Here is a 24,671-nt window from a genome sequence, read left to right on the forward strand (position 1 = left end):
CGGCCAAAGGTTTTGAGAATGACAAAAATATTAGTTTTCACAAAGTTTGCTGCTAAACTGCTTTTAGATCTTTGTTTCAGTTGTTTCTGTGATGTAGTGAAATATAATTACACGCACTTCATACATTTCAAAGACTTTATCGACAATTACATGACATTTATGCAAAGAGTCAGTATTTGCAGTGTTGGCCCTTCTTTTTCAGGACCTCTGCAATTCGACTGGGCATGCTCTCAATCAACTTCTGGGCCAATTCCTGACTGATGGCAACCCATTAGTTAATAATCACTTCTTGGAGTTTGTCAGAATTAGTGGGTTTTTGTTTGTCCACCCGCCTCTTGAGGATTGACCACAAGTTCTCAATGGGATTAAGATCTGGGGAGTTTCCAGGCCATGGACCCAGAATGTCAACGTTTTGGTCCCCGAGCCACTTAGTTATCACTTTTGCCTTATGGCAAGTCTGCCATTTTAACCCAATCAGCCTGACATAATGATCTCCAGCCTTGTGCTCGTCAACATTCTCACCTGAGTTAACAAGACGATTACTGAAATGATCTCAGCAGGTCCTTTACTGACAGCAATCAATGAAATGCAGTGGAAAGTTTTTTTGGGGATTAAGTAAATTTTCATGGCAAAGAAGGACTATGCAATTCATCTGATCACTCTTCATAACATTCTGGAGTATATGCAAATTGCTATTATAAAAACTTTTCCAATTTCCAATATTTATGTAATTCTCAAAACTTTTGGCCACGACTGTACATTGCAAACAGTGTTAACAGACCCTAACAAACCGATCCTACTGGTTGCATACATAGTACATGGAGTTCATGCCATTATTATGGCGTAAAAAAGTCTCACATTGTGCACCATAATTTTTAGCCTTCTCAGCACTTTCCTGAAGTGACAGTAAAAAATGGGCAGGGTTAGCAGAAGGTGGGGCTTCGCACAGCCTACCAGATTTACTATACCTTTTAGTTATAGCTTCAGTTTCTGGCCTCTTGCACACGGCCGTCGTGTGCCCGTGGCCGTATTGCCGGACACGGACAGTGGACTTTGTGTTGGTCATAGTCGAACATAAATTTGGATGTACTGCAAGTCCAATTTACTGTGATCGTGTTGGAGGCAAGTAGTAAGACAGTGATTGGTAGGGATGAGGAGTTTTATGTATTTTTTTTTTACTTTTTCTTTTTTTTCTCCACCTTAACTGCAGCTTCATAGCTAAACAAATGTCGCAATTTGGGCTTACTTAGACAAAGAAATGGTGCCAGCATAATTGAGCTGCACCCGCTAGAGTACTTCAGTGTAGTTGTCATTTCTGATGAGACTAAGCGGTCATGCTAGTACATTAGGAATAACACTACACTGACCATTGTAAAGATTGGTATATAGCACTTTTCAGACTCCATCTCTAAGACTCTATGGGTACAGACTAGCTGCTATCATTTCTGAAGGAAAACCTAAACTAGATATGTTCATACACAGGAACTAGTCCAACAAGTTAATACCATGAAGATAATCAATGCACGTATACATGATAAAGTGCAGTACGAACCGTTACTAGTATCAGGACAGTCTTCAGAGGATTCATCATTCCCAACATTGTCCTTTGTAGCTTGAGATCCTGCATGAGTTGTTTCAGGTAGCAACTGGTAGTTTGAGGAGTCTTCATCTGCTTCTTCTACAACTGGCTCTGCCCGACTTAAATCATCTTTCCTGTGATTGATGGTTTTACAGGTGGCCTTCCTAGATTTACTGCTGGAAGTCTCCTGTTCTGGCAATGACTCTGGAGGCCTCTCCTCCTCTTCCTCGTGATCTGATCCACAGACAGAGATAAACTCTTCACTGCCAGAATACAGCTCTGTGTCCGACTCCTCCTCATATCGGGCGTTTGGTTTACTGGCTGAAGAGTCAAAATGGGTTTCTTGCAAGGAGGCACGTATTGCCGCTTCTAACTGACTGTCCTCACTTGCATCGATGAGGCTCTCCTGGAGGACATTAAGACCACTAATGCAAATTAGAGTAAGATTAAAAGAAGCAAAATACGATATAAATAAAAGGTCTCATAAAGACAACCTCTTTTCAGACAGTACCAGGCTGATGGCATATGACAAATATTGGTAGCATTACATCAGATTTATGGCTGACCAAGTGATTCACATATAGCATGGACCAGAGTGGCTCAATATTTTGGCACACATCATCCACTAAACCCCAACAAGACCCCTTTTCGCAGTCCCCTGGTGAACCAAAGACCTATAAAAGGGAGACACTCAACAGGAAGAGCTGTTGTGATATGAAAAGCTAATTAGTCAGTTAAGCTGGATTTACACAGGCTGCTCCATTTACATGCAGCGATCTCCTTCACTGTATGAAGACGAGGGAGCTGTTTAGACAGCACGATCTGCTGCCCAGAAGTCATGACCGGTGGTGTCTGCATGAAGGACGGGATCACCCACATTTTGCTCATTCATTGGGTGATCGGCAGCACATTTACATGGCCAGATTGTTGGGAACAACCAACCATCCGCAGTTCCCAATAATCTGCCCAATTCTCGGGCCATGTAAATTCGCCTTTACTCAGAGAAAGCCACCGACGAGTGGAGACGCCATTTTCAGGGTGCCAAGTTATGTAAATGTCTAGTGTCGTATTTGTTGGGTTTTAGCTGAATACAAGTTATATTTTGTGAGATTTGTTGTATATAAGATACCGTAAAGTTCATACATACAAATATAAAGTATGCCTAGAAATATTTCTAGAAAAAAAAAAAAAAAAAGGGAAGAACATGTGCAGCTTCATACTTACAGAACGCAGCCGTTTCTTTGGTGGGCTGCTGGAGAGTCCGTCGAGCTGACCATGCTCAGCTAAAAATCCTGTAACTTGTTCAAGGAAGGCGTTAACATCTAATTTCTGCCATTCAATCATCTTCTGGCCTTTGGGAAGCAAAATCAGAGTCAGAAAGCTTAAAAGAAAGTCAAAAAATGACAAGCCTATCATCTTTCTCAGTCACCTGTACGAGGATCCAAAATGGAGACATATGGGAAATCTGATAACTTGTAGAACTGAATGTATCTCTGTCCCTCTTCACTGTCATGATAAACCTGCGAAAACAAACACAGAAATAACAGCTTTTTGGCATTTGAGTAGATGCAATGGATTCCTTGGAAGGTCCCTTTGCACAGGCAACTTATTAGAAATTGTTCCCAATAACTACCTAATTGTAAGCAAAAATAAGATCTGCATTTAGGCTCATTGTTTCTGGGCAGCAGATCCGTGGTTACACAGGATGATCTGCTGCACAAAACATTGGATTTTTGTGCTCACCTGCAAACATTCATTGGGGGGACACAGAAGGCCAACTGAGCCATACAACCAAAGAAAAGCCTCAATAGGTCAGTATCCAAACTGTGGAACCCATAAAAAAAAATTTTTTTTAAAAAGACAAAACAAGTGGGTGGGAGCTGTTTCCTCACATGAACGTAGCAGGAAAATAATTTTACAGATGAGCACAAAAATCTAATTTTCTCGCTAGCATCATTGGGTGATACAGAAGACCTTGGGACATTCCAAAGCAGGCCTTGAGGGATGGAACAAAAAGAAACTATAGCATAACCGGGAAAGCCATTTCCAGAAGCTGGCAACTGGTATGTTTCTACAGGTGCCAAGGGTGACACCCAATGAAGAAAAAGGACAGACAGTGATCTGACACAACCAGAGGGCTGGACCCTTGAGTAACGAGCTAAGTAAATTCAGATCAGCTGAAGAAGGCTGAAAAACAAAGAGGACAGGGTGGGGGAAAAAAATAAGTAAAAAAATAAATCAGAACTCAGATTGCCCCTAGAATAAATGAGAGCTGAACAGATTACCCCCACGGTCACCTGTTGAATGGAGGATATCAAACAAGCAGGCTACCATCCAGAGAAACAACTTCAGTAGAGATTCCAACTAAATGTGGGTCGACTGAAAAGGAAACCAGATGGACACAGCCACGGGGAAGAACACAAAAATATAAAAATCCACACACAAAAGCAGGAAAATGCCATAAAACTTAGCTTTTATACTAAAGCATCTTGTGTGAAACCTCCCTAATGTAGCAGTTTATAGTATATACTTTAAAACATTTTGTTTTGGAAATGTGCATAACCAGATTTCAGTGCTGTCTCGTCCATGGTATAAAGCCTTCCACAAACAGACTCTTACACTAATCTTTTATAGAGGAAGATAAAATTTACTTCTGCTTCCCATGTCAGATTAACAAGGTTTTCCGAGACTTTACCACTGATGACCCATCCTCGTTTAGCTGTTTGAGAAGGCACCGGTGCTCGCAGTAGTACCGCAGCCTTCTCTTCTGTGCTTGGTATCTCAGCCCTATTCACTTCTATGGAGCTGTGCCTGGGCCATGCGACCGATGAAGGTGAAGTCATATGGCCCAAACTAAGCCAAGAGAAGGTTGTGGCACTACTGTGAGTGCCGCTGCCTTCTCAAACAGCCGATAGGCGGGGATCCCAGGTGTTAAGAGGATAGGTCATTAGTAGTAAAGTCTCAGAAAACCCCTTTAAATTTTCTCTCCTGCCCCTCCTCTTTACTAAGGGCTCATTCTGACGGCCGTATGCTGTCCGCAAAAATGCAGAACCTTTTTTGGCGGACAGTTCAGCATGTCCGCAAAAAAACTGATTGCATTCCGTTTTTTGCTGATCCATAGACTTTAATAGGGTCATGTCCTGATTTTCACGGACAAGTATAGGACAGGTTTAATTTTTTTGCTGAGCCGTGCAATGGAAGGAAAGGGCCTCATAGAAATGAATGGTACAGCATCTAATCTGCAAAAAAACAGATCCGCATTTTTGCGGACAGCATATGGCTGTCTGAATGAGCCCCAACTCTCAATTCACTACTCTGGCATTAGTGAAGACGGGATGCCTGCTCACTGAAAGATCAGATTACATTGAAACATATGGAGAGAAAGCACTGCATGCACAACTTCTTGTCAGGCTGAAAGCTGACATTTATGCCAAAAAGCGGCCGGATCGCACTGTAGTCAATGGGAATCTGGCGGTTGCCCGGCAATTATAGAGGGTAAAACTGCTAAAAATGCCAGATACAAGTCATTATGTGCAGAAATAGTGCAATTCCTCATATACACCCACATAGCAACTTATTTTGAAAAATTACCTGAATCAATAAACTTTAAACCTTGAAAGATGCAGTATAAATCACAAACACCAATTCTAAGAAATTGCTATATTTATGGTGAGATTTTAGTTCCTAAATCTCTATTACCGCGTAGTTGCAGGAACTAACCTGCCAAAATATAAAATGTTCTCGTATTAGAGACTTCACAGAATCATTGCTCCAGATATCTCGATTTAAGCACTGACAAGCAAAATCCTGCACATTCTGAATATTGATCATCAGCCACTTGTTCTTCAGCTGCCCACACTCCTTTGCCTGCAAAAAAAATTTAAAAAAATGAAGAAAATTTTCAAAATGGAGAATCTGACCCAAGGTGAATGCACTGAACAGAAGAGTGAGAGGTACTCTCACACTAATCTTGTATGGTTTTCCTAGATTGATGACCTATCCTCAGGCTAGGTCATCCATATGAAATCTGCAGGGGTCCAACACCCAGCACCCCCCATCGATCAGCTATTTAAAGAGAATGCAGTGCTTGTGTGAGCCCTGCATTCTCTTCAATGTTTACCTGTTCATTGACACTGCAGAGGAGAGCAGATATAATTACAACTCTGCTGTCCTTTTCCCTTCAATGGGAAGGAGCAGTTACACTCCGTCTACTTCTTCCCATTGAAGTGAATGGGGATGTAGGAGCTGTAGTTACACCCACTTGCTGCTGCAATGTCGACGACAAGCTGGTAAACAGTGAAGAGACTTTAGGGCTCACACGTTCGCTGCGTTCTCTTCAAACAGCTGATCGTTGGGGGTGCTGGTCGGACCCCGACTGATCTGATATTGATGACCTATCCGAAGGACAAGTCATCAATAATAGAAAACTGACCAAACCCCTATAATATGCAAATTCATCTTTGCAGTTTGATGTTCTGGAAACAGGGACGTTTTTTTGGGTGGGCAGGATTTCGTGAGCTGCCATAATTCTCATATATTCTTCTAGGAGTATTTAATAAAATTCCATCTCTTTTCTCAGCCAGATGTTTGGATCAATCACACTCGCTGTTGCTCAGCAGTGTATACGAGGTTACATGACCAGAAAATCCGCCTGTAATGAAAGCAGGTTTTCCAAACCCCATCCACATGTATTGTACTTTAAATTTGGGCAATTGAGAAATACACACTGCAAGTCTACAGAAATTCTGTCACATCTGGACCCAGATCATATCAGAATAGGCCACCAATATAAAATCACAGAAAACCACTTTAAAATTGTGGTTTGGTAAAATAAAACCAATACATGCAATTCTTATAAGTGTGAACTAATGTTTACTTTTAGTGGGATTACATACTAGTTGGTTTGGACCAAGATTTATTTTCTAACATTTAGAATCAGAACATTCTAGAAGTAACGATTCGGGGGGAGCATTGCTTACAGACGCTACACCAGCGAAACAGAAATGTGCATGAAATCAGATGAGGAGCCCGACTCACACGTTACGATTACAGGAAGCTGTCACTGTAGTTAATGGGTCCTCTATGGATTTCTTCTTTTACTACATTACTTCTCCTTTTAAGGTGTTCTGAAATTAGAAAAATAACATGTGTAATAGCAGAACTGCCTATGCTATTATCATGTTTTTATTCTATTTCAGCACTCCTTAAAAAGTTTGCCCTCAGACTGGCAGCTTTACTTTCCTAGTTGCTTTCTACAAATATAAAGTAGAGGCACCCGCTGATCTAGCTCAAAGATACAAGTTAATGGGATGACAAACCAATACCGAGCTTATGGTAACTGTATGTTAAAGGGGGTATGTATGTATGTATGTATGTATGTATGTATGTATGTAAGTGAGTAAAGGGGCTATGACACGTTTTTAAGTTATCCCCTATCCACAGGATACGGTATTACTAACTGATCAGCGAGGGTCCAACAGCTGGGACCCTCACAGTTCCCTAGAATAGCGGTCCCATTCTCCCGTCCTGATGGAGCAGCAGTCCTAGAATGCGCCGTGCTGCTGCTGCATTCATTCTTTATAGGAACACTGGAAATGGCCAAGTGTTGTACTCTGCTATCTCCGGCAGTCCCATACAGAATGAATGGAGCAGCAGGGCACATGTTCAACCTGCCGCTCCATCAGGACGGAGGAACAGAACTCCCATTCTGAGGTCTCGGCGGTCTGACCCCCACAATCTGTTATCCCTATCCTATGAAAGAGGGATAACTTGAAAACTCCTTTAATATATCTCTAATTGTCTATCCTTTCACATAGTTGAAAGCGACTCTGGAGAACTAACAGAAAACTTACACTGTGCCCCCCTTTTTAGAGGAAGATCCGCCCTCTTCTGCCATCCAAGATGGCTGCACCGCTTTTCAGACTGCCTGATATGGTGCATTTGGTAGCTGAAGACACTTCCTGCTGCCCTGGGATTGGCCAGCACTGCTCACGTCAACAGTATTGGCCAAACCAAGATCAGGGCAGGACAAATAGGAAGCGTCTTGGATTACTAATGCATCAGATCTATGAGAAATGGTGCGGCCAACTTGAATGGCAGAAGAGAAGCCTCGGAATTGATGGATCTGCAATTAAAAAGTTGAAAACTGGATTTTTGTACTCACCATAAAATCATTTTCACGTAGGATGCATTGGGGGACACAGCACAATGGGTATATGCCTAGCTGTCACTAGAAGCAAAAAGTGTTGGCTCCTTCTATCTGGGCTATACCCAATGCAGATGCAGGAGTAAACCAGTAGGTAGAAAAGCAGTAGGAGCAAAACTGAAAAAAATGAGAAGCCAACAAGTCCTAAACTAGAGCGGACCAAACATAGAAAAATGTTCCAAAGAGGGTGGGATCTGTGGCCTTCAATGCATCCTACGAGAAAAGGATTTTACGGTGAGTACACAAATCCATTTTTCTTGTGAATACCATTGGGGTACACAGCACCATGAGACGTCCTAAAGCAGTCCACGAGGGAGAGCAGAAAACCAGCCATGCAACGCAACTAACTCACGGCTGCTTGCAGAACCCTGCGACCCAAACTGGCCTCAGCAGAAGCCAAGGAGTGGATGTGGTAAAACTTGGAAAACGTATGGACAGAGGCTCAGGTGGCGGCCTTGCAGACCTGGGAAGCCGAGGCCTGATGTCGAACCGCCCTAGTGGAGTGAGCGGTCAACTGAAAGGGAGGAACAATACCCTTTGCAACATAGGCCTCCTTGACAGCCGACCGAATCCAACAGGATATGGTGGCCTTGGAGGCTTGCAGGTCCTTGCGAGGGCCCTCAGGGACTACGAAGAGGGAGTCCAACCGGTGGAAGGACTCAGTCAACCGAAGGTAGAGACAAAAAGTTACCCAACAACATCCAAACGGTGAAGAGAACACTCTCTAGGATGAGAGGGGTTAGGGCAGAAGGATGGAAGGACAATCTCCTCATTAATGTGGAATGAGGACACCACCTTAGGGAGAACGGAAGGGACCGGACGCAGAACCACCTTGTCCTGAAGGAACACCAGGAAAGGGGACCTGCAAGAGAGCAGCAAGTTCGCCACAAGAAAAAAAGACCTTAAAAGAAACTAATGAAAGAGAAACCCGCCTGGAGAAAAAAAGAAAAAAAAAGAAAAAAAAAAAAAAAGAAGATTCTGGGAATAGAGAGGTAAAGAGGGTGAAACCGACCAGCTTCACACCAGGAAAAATAAGCCCTCCAGGTACAGTGATACATTTTGGATGATTGGGGCTTGCATGCGTGGAGCATAGTCTGGATAACAGACTCCGAGAGACCGCAGCTTCAACAGCCATGCCGGTAAACTCGGGTGGAGTAGCGGACCTTGGGAAAGGAGGTCGGGACGTAGAGGAAGATGCCACGGAGCGTCGGCGAGCAGAAACTGAAGATCCGCGTACCGCGCTCTGCGAGGACAGTCCAGAGCCACCAGAATCGCCAGGACCCAGGCCACCTTCAGGCATTTGAGGACCCTGGGAAGGAGCGGAATGGGAGAAAAGAGGTATAAGAGGCTGAACTGGGACCAAGGAGGAACCAGAGGCAACGCCAGAGGGTCCCGGGACCTTGCGACGTAACGTGGGAGCTTGTGGTTCTGACGGGAGGCGAAGGGGTCGACGACAGGCGAGCCCCAACGCTGACAGAGTTGTAGGAACACCTCTGGGTGAAGGGACCACTAGCCCGGGTCGGGGCGTTGGCGACTGAGGGAGTCTGCTGTCCAATTGTCAATCCCGGGGAAAAGAACTGCCAAGAGAACCTGAAAAAAAGTCCTCTGCCCACTGTAGTATGCGTGAGGCCTCTTTCCTGACCCTTACGCTTCTGGTGCCCCCGTGGTGCTTCAGGTAAGCCACCGGAGTGGAGTCGTCAGTCTGGATCCGGACCGGGAGACCGGTGAGTGCGTCAAGTGGGAGAGAGCCAGACAAAGAAAAAAATAAAAATAAAAATCACCCTGAGCTCCAAGACGTTGATTTGCAGGGAAGATACCACCGCTGACCACAGGCCCTGAGCAGTGAGGGACCTGAAGACAGCTCCCTAACCAGTCAGGCTGGAGTCTGTGGAAATCACCCGCCAACGTGGGGGAAGAAAGGACTTGTCGAGAGATAGCGTGCGAGGTCGCAGCCACCAGCATAACTCCTTGCAGACAAGAGGGGAAAGTCGAACCAGGCGGTCAAGGCCCAACTGGGACTTGTCCCAGCTGGACAGGATCGCCAGCTGAAGAGGCTGGAAGTGGAATTGTGCAAAGGGGATCGCCTCGAAAGAGGCAACCATCCGGCCCAGAACCCGCATGCACGTCCGCAGAGGCAGGGGGGGCGGCTTGCAAAGGTGAGCCACTCCAGCCAGGAGACCCATTACCTTGTCCTAGGGAAGGAACACTCGACCGAGGCGAGTGTCGAAGACCATGCCCAGGAAATTCATCCTCTGGTGGGGAACCAGAGAAGACTTGGGATAGTTTACCAACCACCCAAACTGAGACAGGACAGACAGGGCGGTATAGCGGCTGGCCAGGTTGTCCTCTAGGGACGAAGCGAAGAAACTGCTGATGCACCAAGGCAATGGGGACGTGAAGGTATGCGTCCTGTAGGTCGATGGACGACAGAAACTCGCCCTCCTCCAGGGAGCCAATTACTGAACAGAGCGACTCCATGCGGAAGTGTCGGGTCCGGACAAGGCAGTTGAGCGCCTTAAGATCCAGGATAGGGCGGAGAGAACCGTCCTTCTTGGGAACAGTGAAGAGATTTGAGTAAAATCCCTGGAAGTGTTCCGAGTTGGGGACTGGAACGATTACTCCGGGGGATTGAAGGGAATGAATTGCCTGAGAAAAAAATTTGTCACCTTTGCGGGAGACTTGGGGAAACACGACATGAAAAACCGACCCGAAGGAAGGGTGGAAAACTCTATATTGTATCCGGAGGAAACGACCTCCAGAACCCATGCGTTGTCCACGCTTGAGCGCCAAAACTCCTAAAAGGCGAGCAAGCGCCCCCCCACCCGCGGCAAAGCACAGTCATGCAGAAGAGGTTTTTGCAAACTGGGGTTTTGAAGGCTTGGGGCGAGAATGTCAGGCGGGCCTGGCTTTGAAGGAAGGCCCTGCCGACTTCTTGTCCGAGCGAGAGGAGTCCCCCCCGAAAGGAACGAAAATTTTTGGACCGCGAAGCTGCTAAGGGAAGTCGACGGCGGCTTTGGGGGAGGAGGGAGCTTTTTCCTCCCGTGGCTTTGGAAATAAGTTCCCCCCAAGTGTTTCCCAAAAAATTTTTGCCCTGAAAAGGGAGAGAAATTAGTGCCTTCTTGGAGGACGCATCTGCCACCCATGTACAGAGCCAGACTATATGGTGGATGGCCACAGAATTAGCAGCCGCCCTGCTAGATTGGCGAGCCGATTCCATGGAGGTATCACATAGGTACCGGGATGCCTGGAGAAGCTGAGAGGTAAGAATGGAAACCTCCCCTTGAGCAGGATCCGGCAGGGACCGGATGAGCTGCTTGGCCCAGGCTTTAGCGACCCAGGAGGCGGCAAAAGCAGAGACTGCTGCCACAAAAACGGACTTTGCAAAGGAATCAATTAGCTTATCAGCGGGATCCAACAAGGAAGCCGCGTCAGCCAAAGGAAGGGTTGTGGCCTTAGCTAAACGAGCCACCTGAGGGTCAACCTGGGGTGAGACTGACCAGAGGTTAACGGACTCCTAACTGAAAGGGGGGGGGAAAAAAGGGAAGAGTATCCGAACTCTTAGAGGTCTGCAGGCGCCTATCAGGCTGACGCCACTCCTTGGCCAGGAGTGCGTCGAGATCCAGGTGGTTAGGAAAAACCAACACAGAGTGCTTGGAACGGCGGAAGGACACAGAATCCTGGGTAGAGGAGGGAGGACCCTCCTGCACTTAGAGAGCGTCTCTAACTGCCTTAACGAGGTCCTGCATGGCCGCAGACCATGTTGAACACTGCTCTCATGCTGAATCGGAATCAGAGGGGTCCCCAGTAGCGGCAGAAGCCTCAGACTTGTCCAGGGAGTGACCCAAGGATGAGCGGGGCGCGGCTGAGACTACTCAAGGTATTTTACGGGACCTGGTGTCAGAGCGGGGGCGTGCCTCTTCAGCAACATGGTCCCTGCTGAAACTGCTGCAACTTGAACAGGCAAGTGATCCAGCGACTGCACCATGGACTGGGAAAGGCTGGCAAGATTCCCTATGGCTTGGGACAGTGATGCAGCCCAATCAGAAAGGAACAAAACCGCAGAGGAGGCCAGGGCATCAGGAGGGGGCATGACGTCAAGGCACTGCGCACAGAGCGAGTTAGGTTGCAAGGAAGGCAAGGCCTTATTGCATCGGGAGCACACATAATGAATGGCTACCCCAATAGGGACCCGGGTTTGGGGGTCCACACTGGCCGAGGACATGATGGCAAAAGAAAACCTCAGAAAAGAAAAGGTTAGCCAGGAAAGGCTTTCCTACCAGGCCCCAGGTGCTGTGTCCGAAGATGCACTGCAGCAGCTAAGGAAGGACACAGGAACGCTCCAGATGGCCACAACAAGATGGAGAGACTTCTTCTTTAGAAGCAGCAGAAGATACCGCCCCTCTACAGAAAAAACCTGCGCTTAGCCGGGATAGGAGCTTTAGCAGAATGCCCCTCCCGATGGTCAGAAGCCTGGGAAGGAAGAGGGGCGGGACAAAGGCGGGGACTAGCGCGCCCGCAGGGGGTGCAACTAAAGTGGCAGCCCACGATGAATAATAATAATAATAATAGCAGAAGAAAAGAAGGTTGTGTCTTCCTCCTATGGACACTAGAAAAAAAAAACTGGTTTGCTCCTGCATCTGCAGTGGGTATAGCCCAAATAGGAGAAGCCAACACTTTTTACTTCTAGTGTCAGCTGGGCATATACCCATGGTGCTGTGTCCTCCAATGCCATTCACGAGAAAAGGAGATCATTATTCAAGTGTTTTGTTCATTCCCCAATAAATGTGAATTTTTCTTGATTCAGAGGGTCACTTTAAAGGAGTTGTCCACACATAAGGCGTTTATACGCCTAATGCTCGGTACGCCGACAACTCTCTCCCTCCCTTATACACGCTCGGTTTGTCCAAGCATGTATGTGTTTTCAATGGAGAGAGAGGAGAAGGCTGCTGCCAGACAACACTAGCAGCAGTTTATCTCCCAGGAAAACAAAATTCAGGAGTAACCAATTTATTCGACTGTTGGCCAGTCCTGATGAAAATGGCTGGTTCGGCCATGAATACACTAATGTGTACGGGGGCCTGTACTCTCCCACCTGATCTGATACTGGTCACGGAGATACAAGTGCAGGGTGTGATAAGCAACCTACAATAATGAGCACTAAGGTCAGAAATTCAGTTTCAGACCATTCAGCACAAGCCATTTTGCCAATTGTTAAGAAAAGGCTTCAGGATTGTAGACAGTTACCAAAGGCATAATCCTAATATTCCTCTCATGGGGAACCAACTGCCTAAAATGTCCATCTCTGGATGTAGGTACTCGCATAGAGAAATATAGAAACTAAAAGCCTCATCATGCTGCCCCGTCTGTGCAAATACACACAACTAAACAGTAACTTACATCCAAATGCAGTCAGGCTACTTTAAAGTCGGCCATGAGACTGCACAAACAGAATGAAAACCTAAAACCCTAAGGCTGGGTTCACACTTGAGCGTTTTACAGCGCGTTTGAATGTGCTGTAAAACGCTCAACACATGAAAACCAATGCTTCCCTATGGCCCTGGTTCTCACTTGAGCATTTTACAGCGCGTTTGAATGTGCTGAAAAACACCCTACGCTCAAAAAAGTTCTTGAGCTTCTTTGGGGCGTTTTGTCGCGCGTTTGCGGCCATAGGAACGCGCAAATATGTTCTTTTGCGCGTTTGTGACCAGAAAAACGCGCGTTTGACACATAGCAACAGGCAATAAAAGGCCACACCCTAGTGAGAGGCAAATGTCTAGCCTGACCAAGATGCTGTCAATCACACAAACACACGTAATACGCGCGTTGACTATGGACAAAAACGCGCATAAAACGCGCGGCAAAAACGCACGTTAAACGCGCATATCAAATACGCTCAAGTGTGAACCCAGCCTTAATGTGGTAATTAGTAATTGTGTAAAATTATTAGCAGGTCAGCTGCAAAATCACAGAAAATTCATAATATGCGAATACGAACACTTACCGTCTCAAAGCTGCCTTTGTGCATAAGATCAATAGGCGGTCGAAACAGATCAGCCAAGGTAGTTAATTTCTGATCAACTGCTCCTCCGTTCCGCAGTTCCTGTTCTTGGCGAACTGTTCAGACGTAGATGGAGCGGTAAACAAGATATAGAAAAAATTAGGACAGTGAGAACTGACAACAAAACTTAGCTCAGATTAAAGGGGTTGTCGGGGTTCAGAGCTGAACCCACACATATCCCTGTTTTCACCCTGGCGTCCCATCTGACATGAGCATCGGACCATTTCATTATCCGATGCTCTCCTTTGCCCTGCGCTGAATCGCATAGGGCAAAGGCTTTTTTTTGGAGATCCGGTGATGTACCAGGCTCTCCATGGGTAAAGCTAGGCGGAGGCTTCTGCCTAGCAGTGAGCCAGGTGATGTAATCGGCACTAATGGGCGGGCTTTAGCGCCGCTGCCCTAGCCGTTTTACAGGCTCGTCCATCAGTGCTGCTGTCGTCACCGGCAACACTGCTAGACGGAAGCCGCCGCCTAGCAGTGTAAAAAATATAAACAAGCAGCCCTTGCCCTGAGCGAGGATATAGAAGCAGGGGAACGGAGCAGCGCATAGAAAAAATAATAATCGATATCACATGTCATCAGTATGTCCTACCCTGCAGCTATAGGGTAAAGTCAGGACCGGTGAAAGGTTCTCTTTAAAGCTGCCCTCCTGCCTCACCCTGCTAGCCAAGCTCTGCTCAGGCTTAACTGTTAAGTCCTTTTTCTCAATGCACGAGCAGAGCTAGGGAAATAGTGTTAGGGGGTTAAAGGGGTTGTTCAGCGAGACAAAGGTCATGCTCAGGATAGGCCATCAATATCAGATAAGCAGGGGGTCCTATACACCGTATCCCCTACTGTCAGCTGTTCTTTGTAGCTCCAGGAAGGAGCTGGTAACTCCACCACTGAAAAGCAGTAGTTCTGTAGTTACCCGCTCTAATACACAATGGACAGATATGCGTAGTTCCAGTGACTTGTGACATCCGAGCTACAAGGTAACAGCTGGTTGGCGGGGTGAATAGTGTGAGACGCTCCCACCGCCACCAATCTGAAACTTATACCCATCAATATAAAAATTCTGGACAACCCCTTTAATGAGAGGCTGGAGATAATTGAGCTTCCCTCCTCCACCACCCGGTGACTCCAACTCAGGGAATAATTCCGAAAACAGGCTTATGCCATGTCCAAACACAATCACAAACTTACTGGTTTCAGTTTGAAAATCTCGGAATCCATCAAATATTGATCGCGCTGGTCTTCGCCTTTTGGGAGCTAAAATGGATATGAACAAGTATATTCAATGCACTGTAAAAGTAACTGGACTAAAGAAAAATATATGAGGCTACGTCATTTACACGGCTGTAGCTACGGTCCACCCTCCCCTCCCAAAAATGAACAGATCTTAAAGAGTAGTAAAACAACTAAAGTTCTCGCAAAGGAAAGGCTAGTACTTTCTTCTTCTGAAATCAGTTATGAAAATTAACTCTTTAGAAATACAATTGCCAGATCTGGTCTGGCTGAAAGGGGGGAGAAAAAAAAAAATTCGAAATTCGGGTACGTTCACACAAAGTATTTCATCCGTGATAAAATAAACCACTCATCCCCAAGGCACAAAGCATAAGGTTTCATCTGTGGGTTTTCGTTTTGTATGGTGTGGACCTGCTCTAGAATTGAATGGAAATAAACCACAAGCAAGCAAACAAGTGCTGAATGTAGTAGACAAATGCAATGTGAACAGAGACTTAAAGGGGTTTGTCACATTAAGGTAACTTGAAGGATAAGTTTCTGATCGGTTGGGGTCTGCTGTGCTCCGGGGATCATAAGAACAGGGGCTTGTGCTCCTTGTTTGAGTGTAGCGACCGTCACACATGTGCACTGCTGCGCCTTTCAGTTCTATGAGGCTGCAAGAGATAGCCGACAGCTTGTATTCTGCCATCTCCAGCGGTCCCATAGAGTGGAATGGAGCGGCGGACATGTATTTGGTCAGACCCCCGCCAATCAGACACTTATCCCCTTTACCTGTGGGCAGGGGATAAACTGTCTTAATAGGTAAACCCCTTTAAGAAGGAATGGAGGCTGTACGGCACTGTCACAAACCAATTACCCAAGGAAACACTCAGAAGCCTATTAGAGGCGAGGACTCGGGTAGGTTGCTATGGGCACTTTTATAAATTCTGAATTGCACCCATTTAATGGGTGGACAACAGGTACAGACGGTCCACAGGTCCAGAATTGTTTGCAATCGCCAAATGCTAAAGGAAGTAATAATATTATTATTATTATTATTATTATTATTATCACCCAAGCACTTGCATACATCACGTTACAGCTCACCGTTTGCTGCACTCCTCAGAAACACCCCGGGCGTATAGGTTAAATCTATCCATAGGACTTCAATCACTCAATTGTTTTTAAACACTGTAGCCTTTAGGCAGCATATGCCACTTTATACATCAGTGCAAGGATCAAACATGAAGTGAAGAGAGCATTTGTCCACTCAACCCTCTTACCGCCAAACATTTCTGGCTCCACAAGGATTTCTTGTTTCTGTGGTATAGGAGCTCGAACATCATCTCTGAAACAAGACATCACAGAATGGGAATTACAAGCAGAACTACAGTAACTAGAGAAATTAAAGGGGTTTACCCAGTAAATATAATGAGGACCTATTCTCAGAAGCAGTTTTTGCATTAGCCACTAAGGCCTGATATTCAGGCAGATTATCAGGAAGGAACATTCCTGCGAACGCTCGTTCCCAACAATCTGCCCATATAAATGTGTCGCCGATCACCCGATGAATGAGCAAACTGCTTTGTTTGTTTCTGAGCAGCAGATCGTGTCGTCTAAACAGCGACCTGCTGCCCAGAAACAATGATTCTGTATGAGGACGAGAGATTCTTCATCCTCATACTGTGGAGGAGATCACTGCACCTCCAGTTAGCGAGCAACTGACTGTCAGGAACACATCCCAACAATCAGATTTAGCTTGGACCGTGTAAACCGTCCTTAATATACCCACTTCTGGTCATGTACAGATCCCTTTTCAGAAGTCATCACCATAGACAGGATAAGAATAAAAGATAAAATCTTTAGAGAACACTGGAGCCTCCATTCACAGCTTACTCATGGACGGATCCGTTCAGATAATACAACCATCTGCATTCTGTTCAGAACTGATCCGTTTGTATTATCTGTAAGGCTACTTTCACACCTGCGTTCGGGTGTCCGCTCGTGAGCTCCGTTTGAAGGGGCTCACAAGCGGCCCCGAACGCATCCGTACTGCCCTAATGCATTCTGAGTGGACGCGGATCCGCTCAGAATGCATCAGTCTGGCAGCGTTTAGCCTCCGCTCCGCTCAGCAGGCGGACACCTGAACGCAGCTTGCAGCGTTTTGGTGTCCGCCTGGCCGTGCGGAGGCAAACGGATCCGTCCAGACTTACAATGTAAGTCAATAGGGACGGATCCGTTTGAAGATGGCTCAATCTTCAAACGGATCCGTCCCCCATTGACTTTCAATGTAAAGTCTGGACGGATCCGTTCAGGCTACTTTCACACTTAGAATTTTTTCTAAGTTATAATGCAGACGGATCCGTTCTGAACGGATACAAACGTCTGCATTATAGGAGCGGATCCGATCAGACATCAGACGGATCCGCTCTGAACGCAAGTGTGAAAGTAGCCTTACATAGCCAAGACGGATCCATCTTGAACACCATTGAAAGTCAATGGAGGACAGATCCGTTTTCTATTGTGGCAGATTGTGTCACAGAAAACGGATCCGTCCCCATTGACTTATGTGTGCCATGACGGATGCGTTTGGCTCCGTTTCGTCAGATGGACACCAAAGCAGAACAGAGACGGAACGGAGGCAAACTGATGCATTCTGAGCGGATCCTTTTCTATTCAGAATGCATTAGGGCAAAACTGATCCGTTTTGGACCGCCAGTGAGAGCCCTGAACGGATCTCACAAACAGAAAGCCAAAACGCCAGTGTGAAGGTAGCCTTATCTACTCCCGCTCCCTGCACAGTTCTTTTTTTAAATCGGAGAATACGAGAATTAAAGAGGTTGTGCCATGGTGTAACATAGATGACACATCCACAATATAGGTCATCAATATCATCCCCCTGCCGATCAGCTCTTTGAAGGGTTGCAGCCCTCGTGCGAATACCGCTTCCTCCTCAAAGTTCACCTGCACGTTACCTCCTTTGTAATTACCGAGCTCGTCCCATTTAAGTGAGTGTATTGTAAGGGGACGACACGCAGGTAAACTTTGAAGAGGAAGCAGCACTTTCATAGGGGCCATAACTCCTTCAAACAGCTGATCGCCAGGGCCGCAGGGACCCCCAACCTTATATGGATGACCAATGCTGTGTATGGGTCATCAATATTAAGCTACTGCATAACCCCTTTAACTAAAGCAGACATGTCAGGAGAGGAGACAGGTCCCCTGTATGCAAAGTGCATGAAGAAAACCTGAAGGCATCTGCCTAATCACTGGAGGGGCTGGCGAGCAGAAACATGCATGCTGATGGCGACAAGTCTACTTACTCTGCAGCAGGTCGAGCTGTGGACGCCCCTGCAGAGCTAGTGCTAGGCTCCTCCGCGATACCACCGCCATCCAGGAACATTGTGACAGCCATTTCTAAGTTCTGGCTGCATGCTTCTAACATGTGTTTGCCCACGCTTTCACTGGCCCCTAAAACAGAAACAGAGGTTACAGTGCGGACCGCCATTTCATAGTGACACGTCACTGCTGCGGGGAGTATCTGGAATCCACAGTCCGGGTTGTTCTTTTCCACCCTGACTGTTCATGGATTATTTTGGGGCTGCAAAACCCTTTGAGACTCAGAGACTCAGCTGTAAATGCAGCTCTGAAGGATAATACAGACTGCCCTCGCCTGCACCAATCACGATGCAGCTCTGAAGGATAATACAGACTGCCCCCGCCTGCACCAATCACGATGCAGCTCTGAAGGATAATACAGACTGCCCTCGCCTGCACCAATCACGATGCAGCTCTGAAGGATAATACAGACTGCCCTCGCCTGCACCAATCACGATGCAGCTCTGAAGGATAATACAGACTGCCCTCGCCTGCACCAATCACGATGCAGCTCTGAAGGATAATACAGACTGCCCCCGCCTGCACCAATCACGATGCAGCTCTGAAGGATAATACAGACTGCCCTCGCCTGCTCCAATCACGATGCAGCTCTGAAGGATAATACAGACTGTCCTCGCCTGCTCCAATCACGATGCAGCTCTGAAGGATAATACAGACTGCCCCCGCCTGCACCAATCACGATGCAGCTCTGAAGGATAATACAGACTGCCCTCGCCTGCACCAATCATGATGCAGCTCTGAAGGATAATACAGACTGTCCTCGCCTGCTCCAATCACGATGCAGCTCTGGCATCAGCACGACATGCCAGGAAAAGTCTGCTCAGTCAATTACAGTCTGGGGTGAGTCACGACTATGGCCAGTAGTGGCTGAGCCGGCCTTTCCGGTGCCTTGAGCTGGAACCAAGAAGAGCAGAGGGGCCGGACCGGCCTCAGAATGGCAGCGGTGAGTGGTTTATTTTTTAACACTTTGTGGCCTTTTTTTTTTCATTTTGATTTCCCCAGGAAAAAAAAAAAAACCTTTAGCAGAGGCTTCTATCTCATGAGAACAATAGGACCAGGCATGTTGAAATTCGACAGCCTAAGGCTTCATTCACTCGTCCGTGGAACGTGGTCCGTGAGATACCGGACTGGCATCCTTCTTAGTGCAGAAGCGCACGGCTTCATTGGTTGCTATGACGCCGTGCTCTTTGTTCCTCCGCCACAGTACAGTAATACACTGGTATAGATCATACGAGAATTACTGTACTGCGGCGACGGCACAAAGAGCACGGCGTCATAGCAAGCAATGATGCCGTGCGCTTCTGCACTAAGAAGGATGCCAGTCCGGTATCTCACGGACCGCGTTCCACGGACGTGTGAATGAAGCCTAATCCTTGTTTCTCCTGATCATAGACTTGGGGAAAGTGGGGACACCGTCATAGACATTAGATGGTTAGAAAGCCCTCCCGCAATTTGGGTGGGATCAGCTGACTACAGCCAGCATTAAAGGCTATGTACACCTTCAGGGGCATTATTATTATTATTTTTTTTTAGGATTGCATTTTACACATTTTGGGCTAAAAATAATTTTTACAATTTGTCTTTACTAAAAATATTGAGCTCATTCATCTGACAATCCAACCGTTTTCCGCAGCACATTAATCCTCATTTCCCACTGCCAGATGGTGCCGTGTAATCGTGATCTGCTGCCGGCAAACAACGGGGCAGTATAGGGAACAGCGATGGCATTAGCGATCGCTCCTCCACATACTATGGAGGAGATTGCTGCAGGCAAATGCACCGTTCTCCTCCACCAGCGAGGAGCAGATTATCAGGAAGGAAGCCACATTGTTATCAGTAAGATAAGACTTGGGGTCAGCAACCTTCGGCACTCCGGCTGTTGTGAAACTACAGTTCTCAGCATGCTCCATTCACCTGTATGAGAGTTCTAAGGCCTCTTTCACACTTGCGTTGTCCGGATCCGGCGTGTACTCCATTTGCCTGAAGTGCCCGCCGCATCCGTAACACCGCAAGTGAACTGAAAGCATTTGAAGACGGATCCGTCTTCAAAATGCGTTCAGTGTTACTATGGCAGCCAGGACGCTATTAAAGTCCTGGTTGCCATAGTAGTAGTGGGGAGCGGAGGAGCAGTATACTTACCGTCCGTGCGGCTCCCGGGGCGCTCCAGAATGACGTCAGGGCGCCCCATGCGCATGGATGACGTGATCCATGCGATCAAGTCATCCATGCGCGTGGGGCGCCCTGACGTCACTCTGAAGCGCCCCGGGAGCCGCACGGACGGTAAGTATACTGCTCCCCCGCTCCCCATTACACTTTACCATGGCAAACAGGACTTTAGTGTCCTGGCAGCCATGGTAACCATTCAGAAAAAGCTAAACGTCGGATCCGGTAATGCGCCGAAACGACGTTTAGCTTAAGGCCGGATCCGGATTAATGCCTTTCAATGGGCATTAATTCCGGATCCGGCCTTGCGGCAAGTGTTCAGGATTTTTGACCGGAGCAAAAAGCGCAGCATGCTGCGGTATTTTCTCCAGCCAAAAAACGTTCAGTCCGGAACTGAAGACATCCTGATGCATCCTGAACGGATTTCTCTCCATTCAGAATGCATGGGGATAATCCTGATCAGGATTCTTCCGGCATAGAGACCCGACGACGGAACTCTATGCTGGAAAAGAACAACGCAAGTGTGAAAGAGCCCTAAGAAGAGCAGAGCAAGTATGTACGCTGGGAGTTGTAGTTTTGCAACAGCTGCCGTGCTGGAGGTTGCCTACCCCTCAGAGATAAGGAGCAGTCAGCTGAGCTCCCTGGCTGTGACGCTCTCTGATGTGATTGGATCGCGGCACTGCCAGGGAGAAGCAGACGCCCATTGAGAAACCCTGGCGTCTCCTCCTCCCTGTACCGATGCTCAGGATTTACATACTGAGCGCGAAAACTTCAGGAGGGCACAGCGGGGAGGTTTTAAAAAAGAAAACAGGCGGCAGCATCGGTACCCCGAAAGTACAGGTATTTAGCTAATTGTTATATTCTGTGAAAACGGAAACCATTACGAAATTCTGCCAGAACCCGAACACATCGGGTTCGCTCATCCCTATTAGGGCAGACACAGATGAGCGAGTTGAGCAAGAGAAACTCACAGCTAGGGATCGACCGATATTGATTTTTTAGGGCCGATACCGATAATTTGTGAACTTTCAGGCCGATAGCCGATAATTTATACCGATATTCTGGGAATTTTCATTTTTGAGAAAAAAAAAAATTCCTACACAAATCTGCTGAAAATTAATATGTTTATTGTTAATGTGTATTTTTTTGTTTATTGTTAATGTGTATTTTTTTTTTTTTATAAGTCTTTTTCATTTATACTTAATATTTTTGTGGGTTTTTTTTTACTAACTTTTAGCCCCCTTAGGGACTAGAACCCTTGTCCTATTCCCCCTGATAGAATAGGGTGAATAGGAGCTCACACTGTCCCTGCTGCTCTGTGCTTTGTGCACACAGCAGCATGGAGCTGAACATGGCAGCCAGGGCTTCAATAGCGTCCTGGCTGCCATGGTAACCGATCGGAGCCCCAGGCTTACACAGCTGGGGCTCCGATCAGAGGAGCAGGGGAGAGGGGACCCTGTGGCCACTGCCACCAATGAGTAATACTGGGTGGGGGGCGCACTGCGCCACCAATGTTTTTACTATTGGCCGGGATTGGGGTGGGGGCGCACTGCGCCACCAATGATTAATACTGGGGGGCTTGGGGGCGCACTGCGCCACCAATGAAGATAAGTCTCTCAATCATTCATATACAGGAGGCGGGAGCTGGCTGCAGAATCACATAGCCGGCTCCCGACCTCTATGAGCGGTAGCTGCGATCCGCGGCACCTGAGGAGTTAACTACCGCGGATCGCAGCTATCGCTCATAGAGGCCGGGAGCCGGCTATGTAATGAAAGGCTTATCTTCATTGGTGGCGCAGCGGCCACAGCCCCTCCCCTCCTCTTGTCTTCTCTTCTGTCATTGGCGGCAGCAGCAGCAGCAGCACAGGGGGAGGAGACACTGCTTCCTTCTCCCCTGTGCTGCGGAGGGAACACAGAACGCGCTGAGAGCAGCGCGTTCTGTGTTCCCCATACGTTATCGGTATATCGGCAAATCGGCAAAATAGATGCCGATAACGTTCAAAATCCTCAATATCGGCCGATAACATCGGCCAAACCGATAATCGGTCGATCCCTACTCACAGCGTGTGGTCCCGTTCTGACCTCCACTCCTCTGACAGGATCACACAGCATTATAATGCTGTGTGTCCCTGTGAGATCTGCAGCCTATTGAATTAAGGTGCATTCACACGACCATATAAATGGATCCGCATCCATTCTGCAATTTTGCGGACCCATTCATTTCAATGGGGCCGCAAAAGATGCAGACAGCACACAGTGTGCTGCCCGCATCCGCACTTACGTCCCGCAGCCACGCAAAAAAAAAGAACATGTCCTATTCTTGTCCGCAGCCACAGACAAGAAAAAGCATTTCTATTATAGTGCCGGCCACGTGTGGTCGGCAAAATGTGGAACGCACATGGCCGGTGTCCGTGTTTTGCGGATCTGCAATGTGTGGACCTCAAAACACTTATGGTCGTGTGAATGCACCCTAACACTGACATAATGCGGTCGGTGTAATTCAGTAGATTCCAGGACTCTCAGGATCACACAGCATTGTAAATCATTATAACGCTGTGCGATCCTGCCAGAGGAGCAGAGGTCAGATTGGGACCTCTAGACCAGGGCTGGCCAACCTGCGGCTCTCCAGCTGTTGCAAAACTACAACTCCCAGTATGCCTACAGCAGGGCATGGTGAGAGTTGTAGTTTTACAACAGCTGGAGTCGAGCCGCAGGTTGGCCAGCCCTGGTCTAGACACAAGTTTCTCGCACTGAACTCGCTCGTCCGTGTCAGGCCTTGCAGGGAGATTAGAGATGAACACCCACAAGAGTTCACCTGGGAGGACCTGTCCCCGCTGCTGAAGATGCTCGCCCTGTCGCTTGATTGACAGCTTTGGACATCCTGCATAGGATCTGCTTCCACATTAGCGAGTGTGCATGCACAGTTACTGCCCCGGGAGCAGAGCCTCTGCACTTGTGCTGCGCAGGCGCAAGATGTCCAAACCTGTCAAACAACAGGGCGGCCTCCTCCAGCCCCTCACAGGTGAAGAACTCTTATTGAGGATCAATTTGCTCATCTTTATGGCGGATCCCTATCAACTCTTAGTGGCAGCGGGGACTTTGAATGGAGCGGCAGTCAAGCATGCGCAGTACTGTTCCATTCAAAGCCGACAGGACTGACAGACACAACCATACAGGGACTGAGAGCTGAACATTTATCAAGCTGTGGAGGTGAAATTCAGGGACCAAAGGTGGTGGGCGTGGACTTGGGCGCAGAAACTTTGTGTGTAGCAGCAACATCTACCATAGTGTGAGGCTACCACTTCTGCGCAGCACTAGTCAATGTGACCCCATTATAGAGGGAATATTGTGGCCAGCCCCTGTAGAGAAGAGCACCTGGCATCCATGCCTCCCCGCTCAGCACAGCGCCCTCCTGGGCCTCACACACAGCCAGACCATGATACAACTACACCCGGCTCCCACTCCCGCCGTCCTTCCCCTCACCCGTGATAGATACGAACTCCCTCAACAACTGGGCAGCGACCCCGCCATCCGCCTCCATCTTCTCCGCGCCAAACAACAACAACCGGCGACGTCACTGCCTGAGCCGTCACCACCTGGACCGCCCATGTCCGTGAACACTAGAGGTAAATATACCCCCCTCACTGTATGACCCTCTCCTAACGCGCTATTATAGTGTCACTGCCGCCGCAGACATCGAGAATATCGGCGAATCACGATGTAGGTCCATATGGCATGTAGCCCTTAGTCCTGGAACGCTGGGGTTGAGCGTTCAGAGCGTTCTTAGCCGGCGGCCATGTTTCTGGAGACCATAAGGCCTGTCACAGTGTCCCTCTGACGTTTCACGGCCGTTCTTGTGGGACTGCGCATGCGTAAGACAAGCTTTATTGATAAGCTTATTGCTCTGGGCAACCTGCCGCACTCCAGCTGTTGTGAGACTACAATTCCCAGCATGCTCCATTTATTTGTATGAGAGTTCTGCGAAGAGCAGTGCAAGTATGAATGCTGGGAGTTGTAGTTTCACAGGCCCACCCTAGCTCTACAGTATTACAGAGAAAAGTGTG

The 24,671-nt window shown here is 47.5% G+C and overlaps 1 protein-coding gene across 3 annotated transcripts in view; it reads right to left on the reverse strand.

Annotated features, from left to right (window-relative positions):
• The window catches only part of UBXN7 (UBX domain protein 7), a 32,931-nt gene extending 8,721 nt beyond the window's left edge, over nt 1-24,210 (reverse strand). The window contains exons 1-9 of one of the 3 annotated variants that reach the window (XM_040427765.1): nt 24,091-24,210; nt 18,369-18,516; nt 16,329-16,393; nt 15,025-15,090; nt 13,786-13,898; nt 5,300-5,446; nt 3,009-3,099; nt 2,804-2,931; nt 1,553-1,985 (exon numbers count right to left, since the gene is read on the reverse strand). In XM_040427765.1, coding sequence (XP_040283699.1) covers nt 1,553-1,985; nt 2,804-2,931; nt 3,009-3,099; nt 5,300-5,446; nt 13,786-13,898; nt 15,025-15,090; nt 16,329-16,393; nt 18,369-18,516; nt 24,091-24,148 — 1,249 coding nt within the window. In that variant the 5' untranslated portion in view covers nt 24,149-24,210. The remainder of the gene's footprint in view (nt 1-1,552; nt 1,986-2,803; nt 2,932-3,008; nt 3,100-5,299; nt 5,447-13,785; nt 13,899-15,024; nt 15,091-16,328; nt 16,394-18,368; nt 18,517-24,090) is intronic. The other 2 variants (XM_040427767.1, XM_040427768.1) reach the window with 2 other exon arrangements.
• Nucleotides 24,211-24,671: the final 461 nt, after the last annotated feature.

The sequence above is a fragment of the Bufo bufo genome, chromosome 4 (assembly GCF_905171765.1).
Source record: "Bufo bufo chromosome 4, aBufBuf1.1, whole genome shotgun sequence".
NCBI lineage: Eukaryota > Metazoa > Chordata > Amphibia > Anura > Bufonidae > Bufo > Bufo bufo.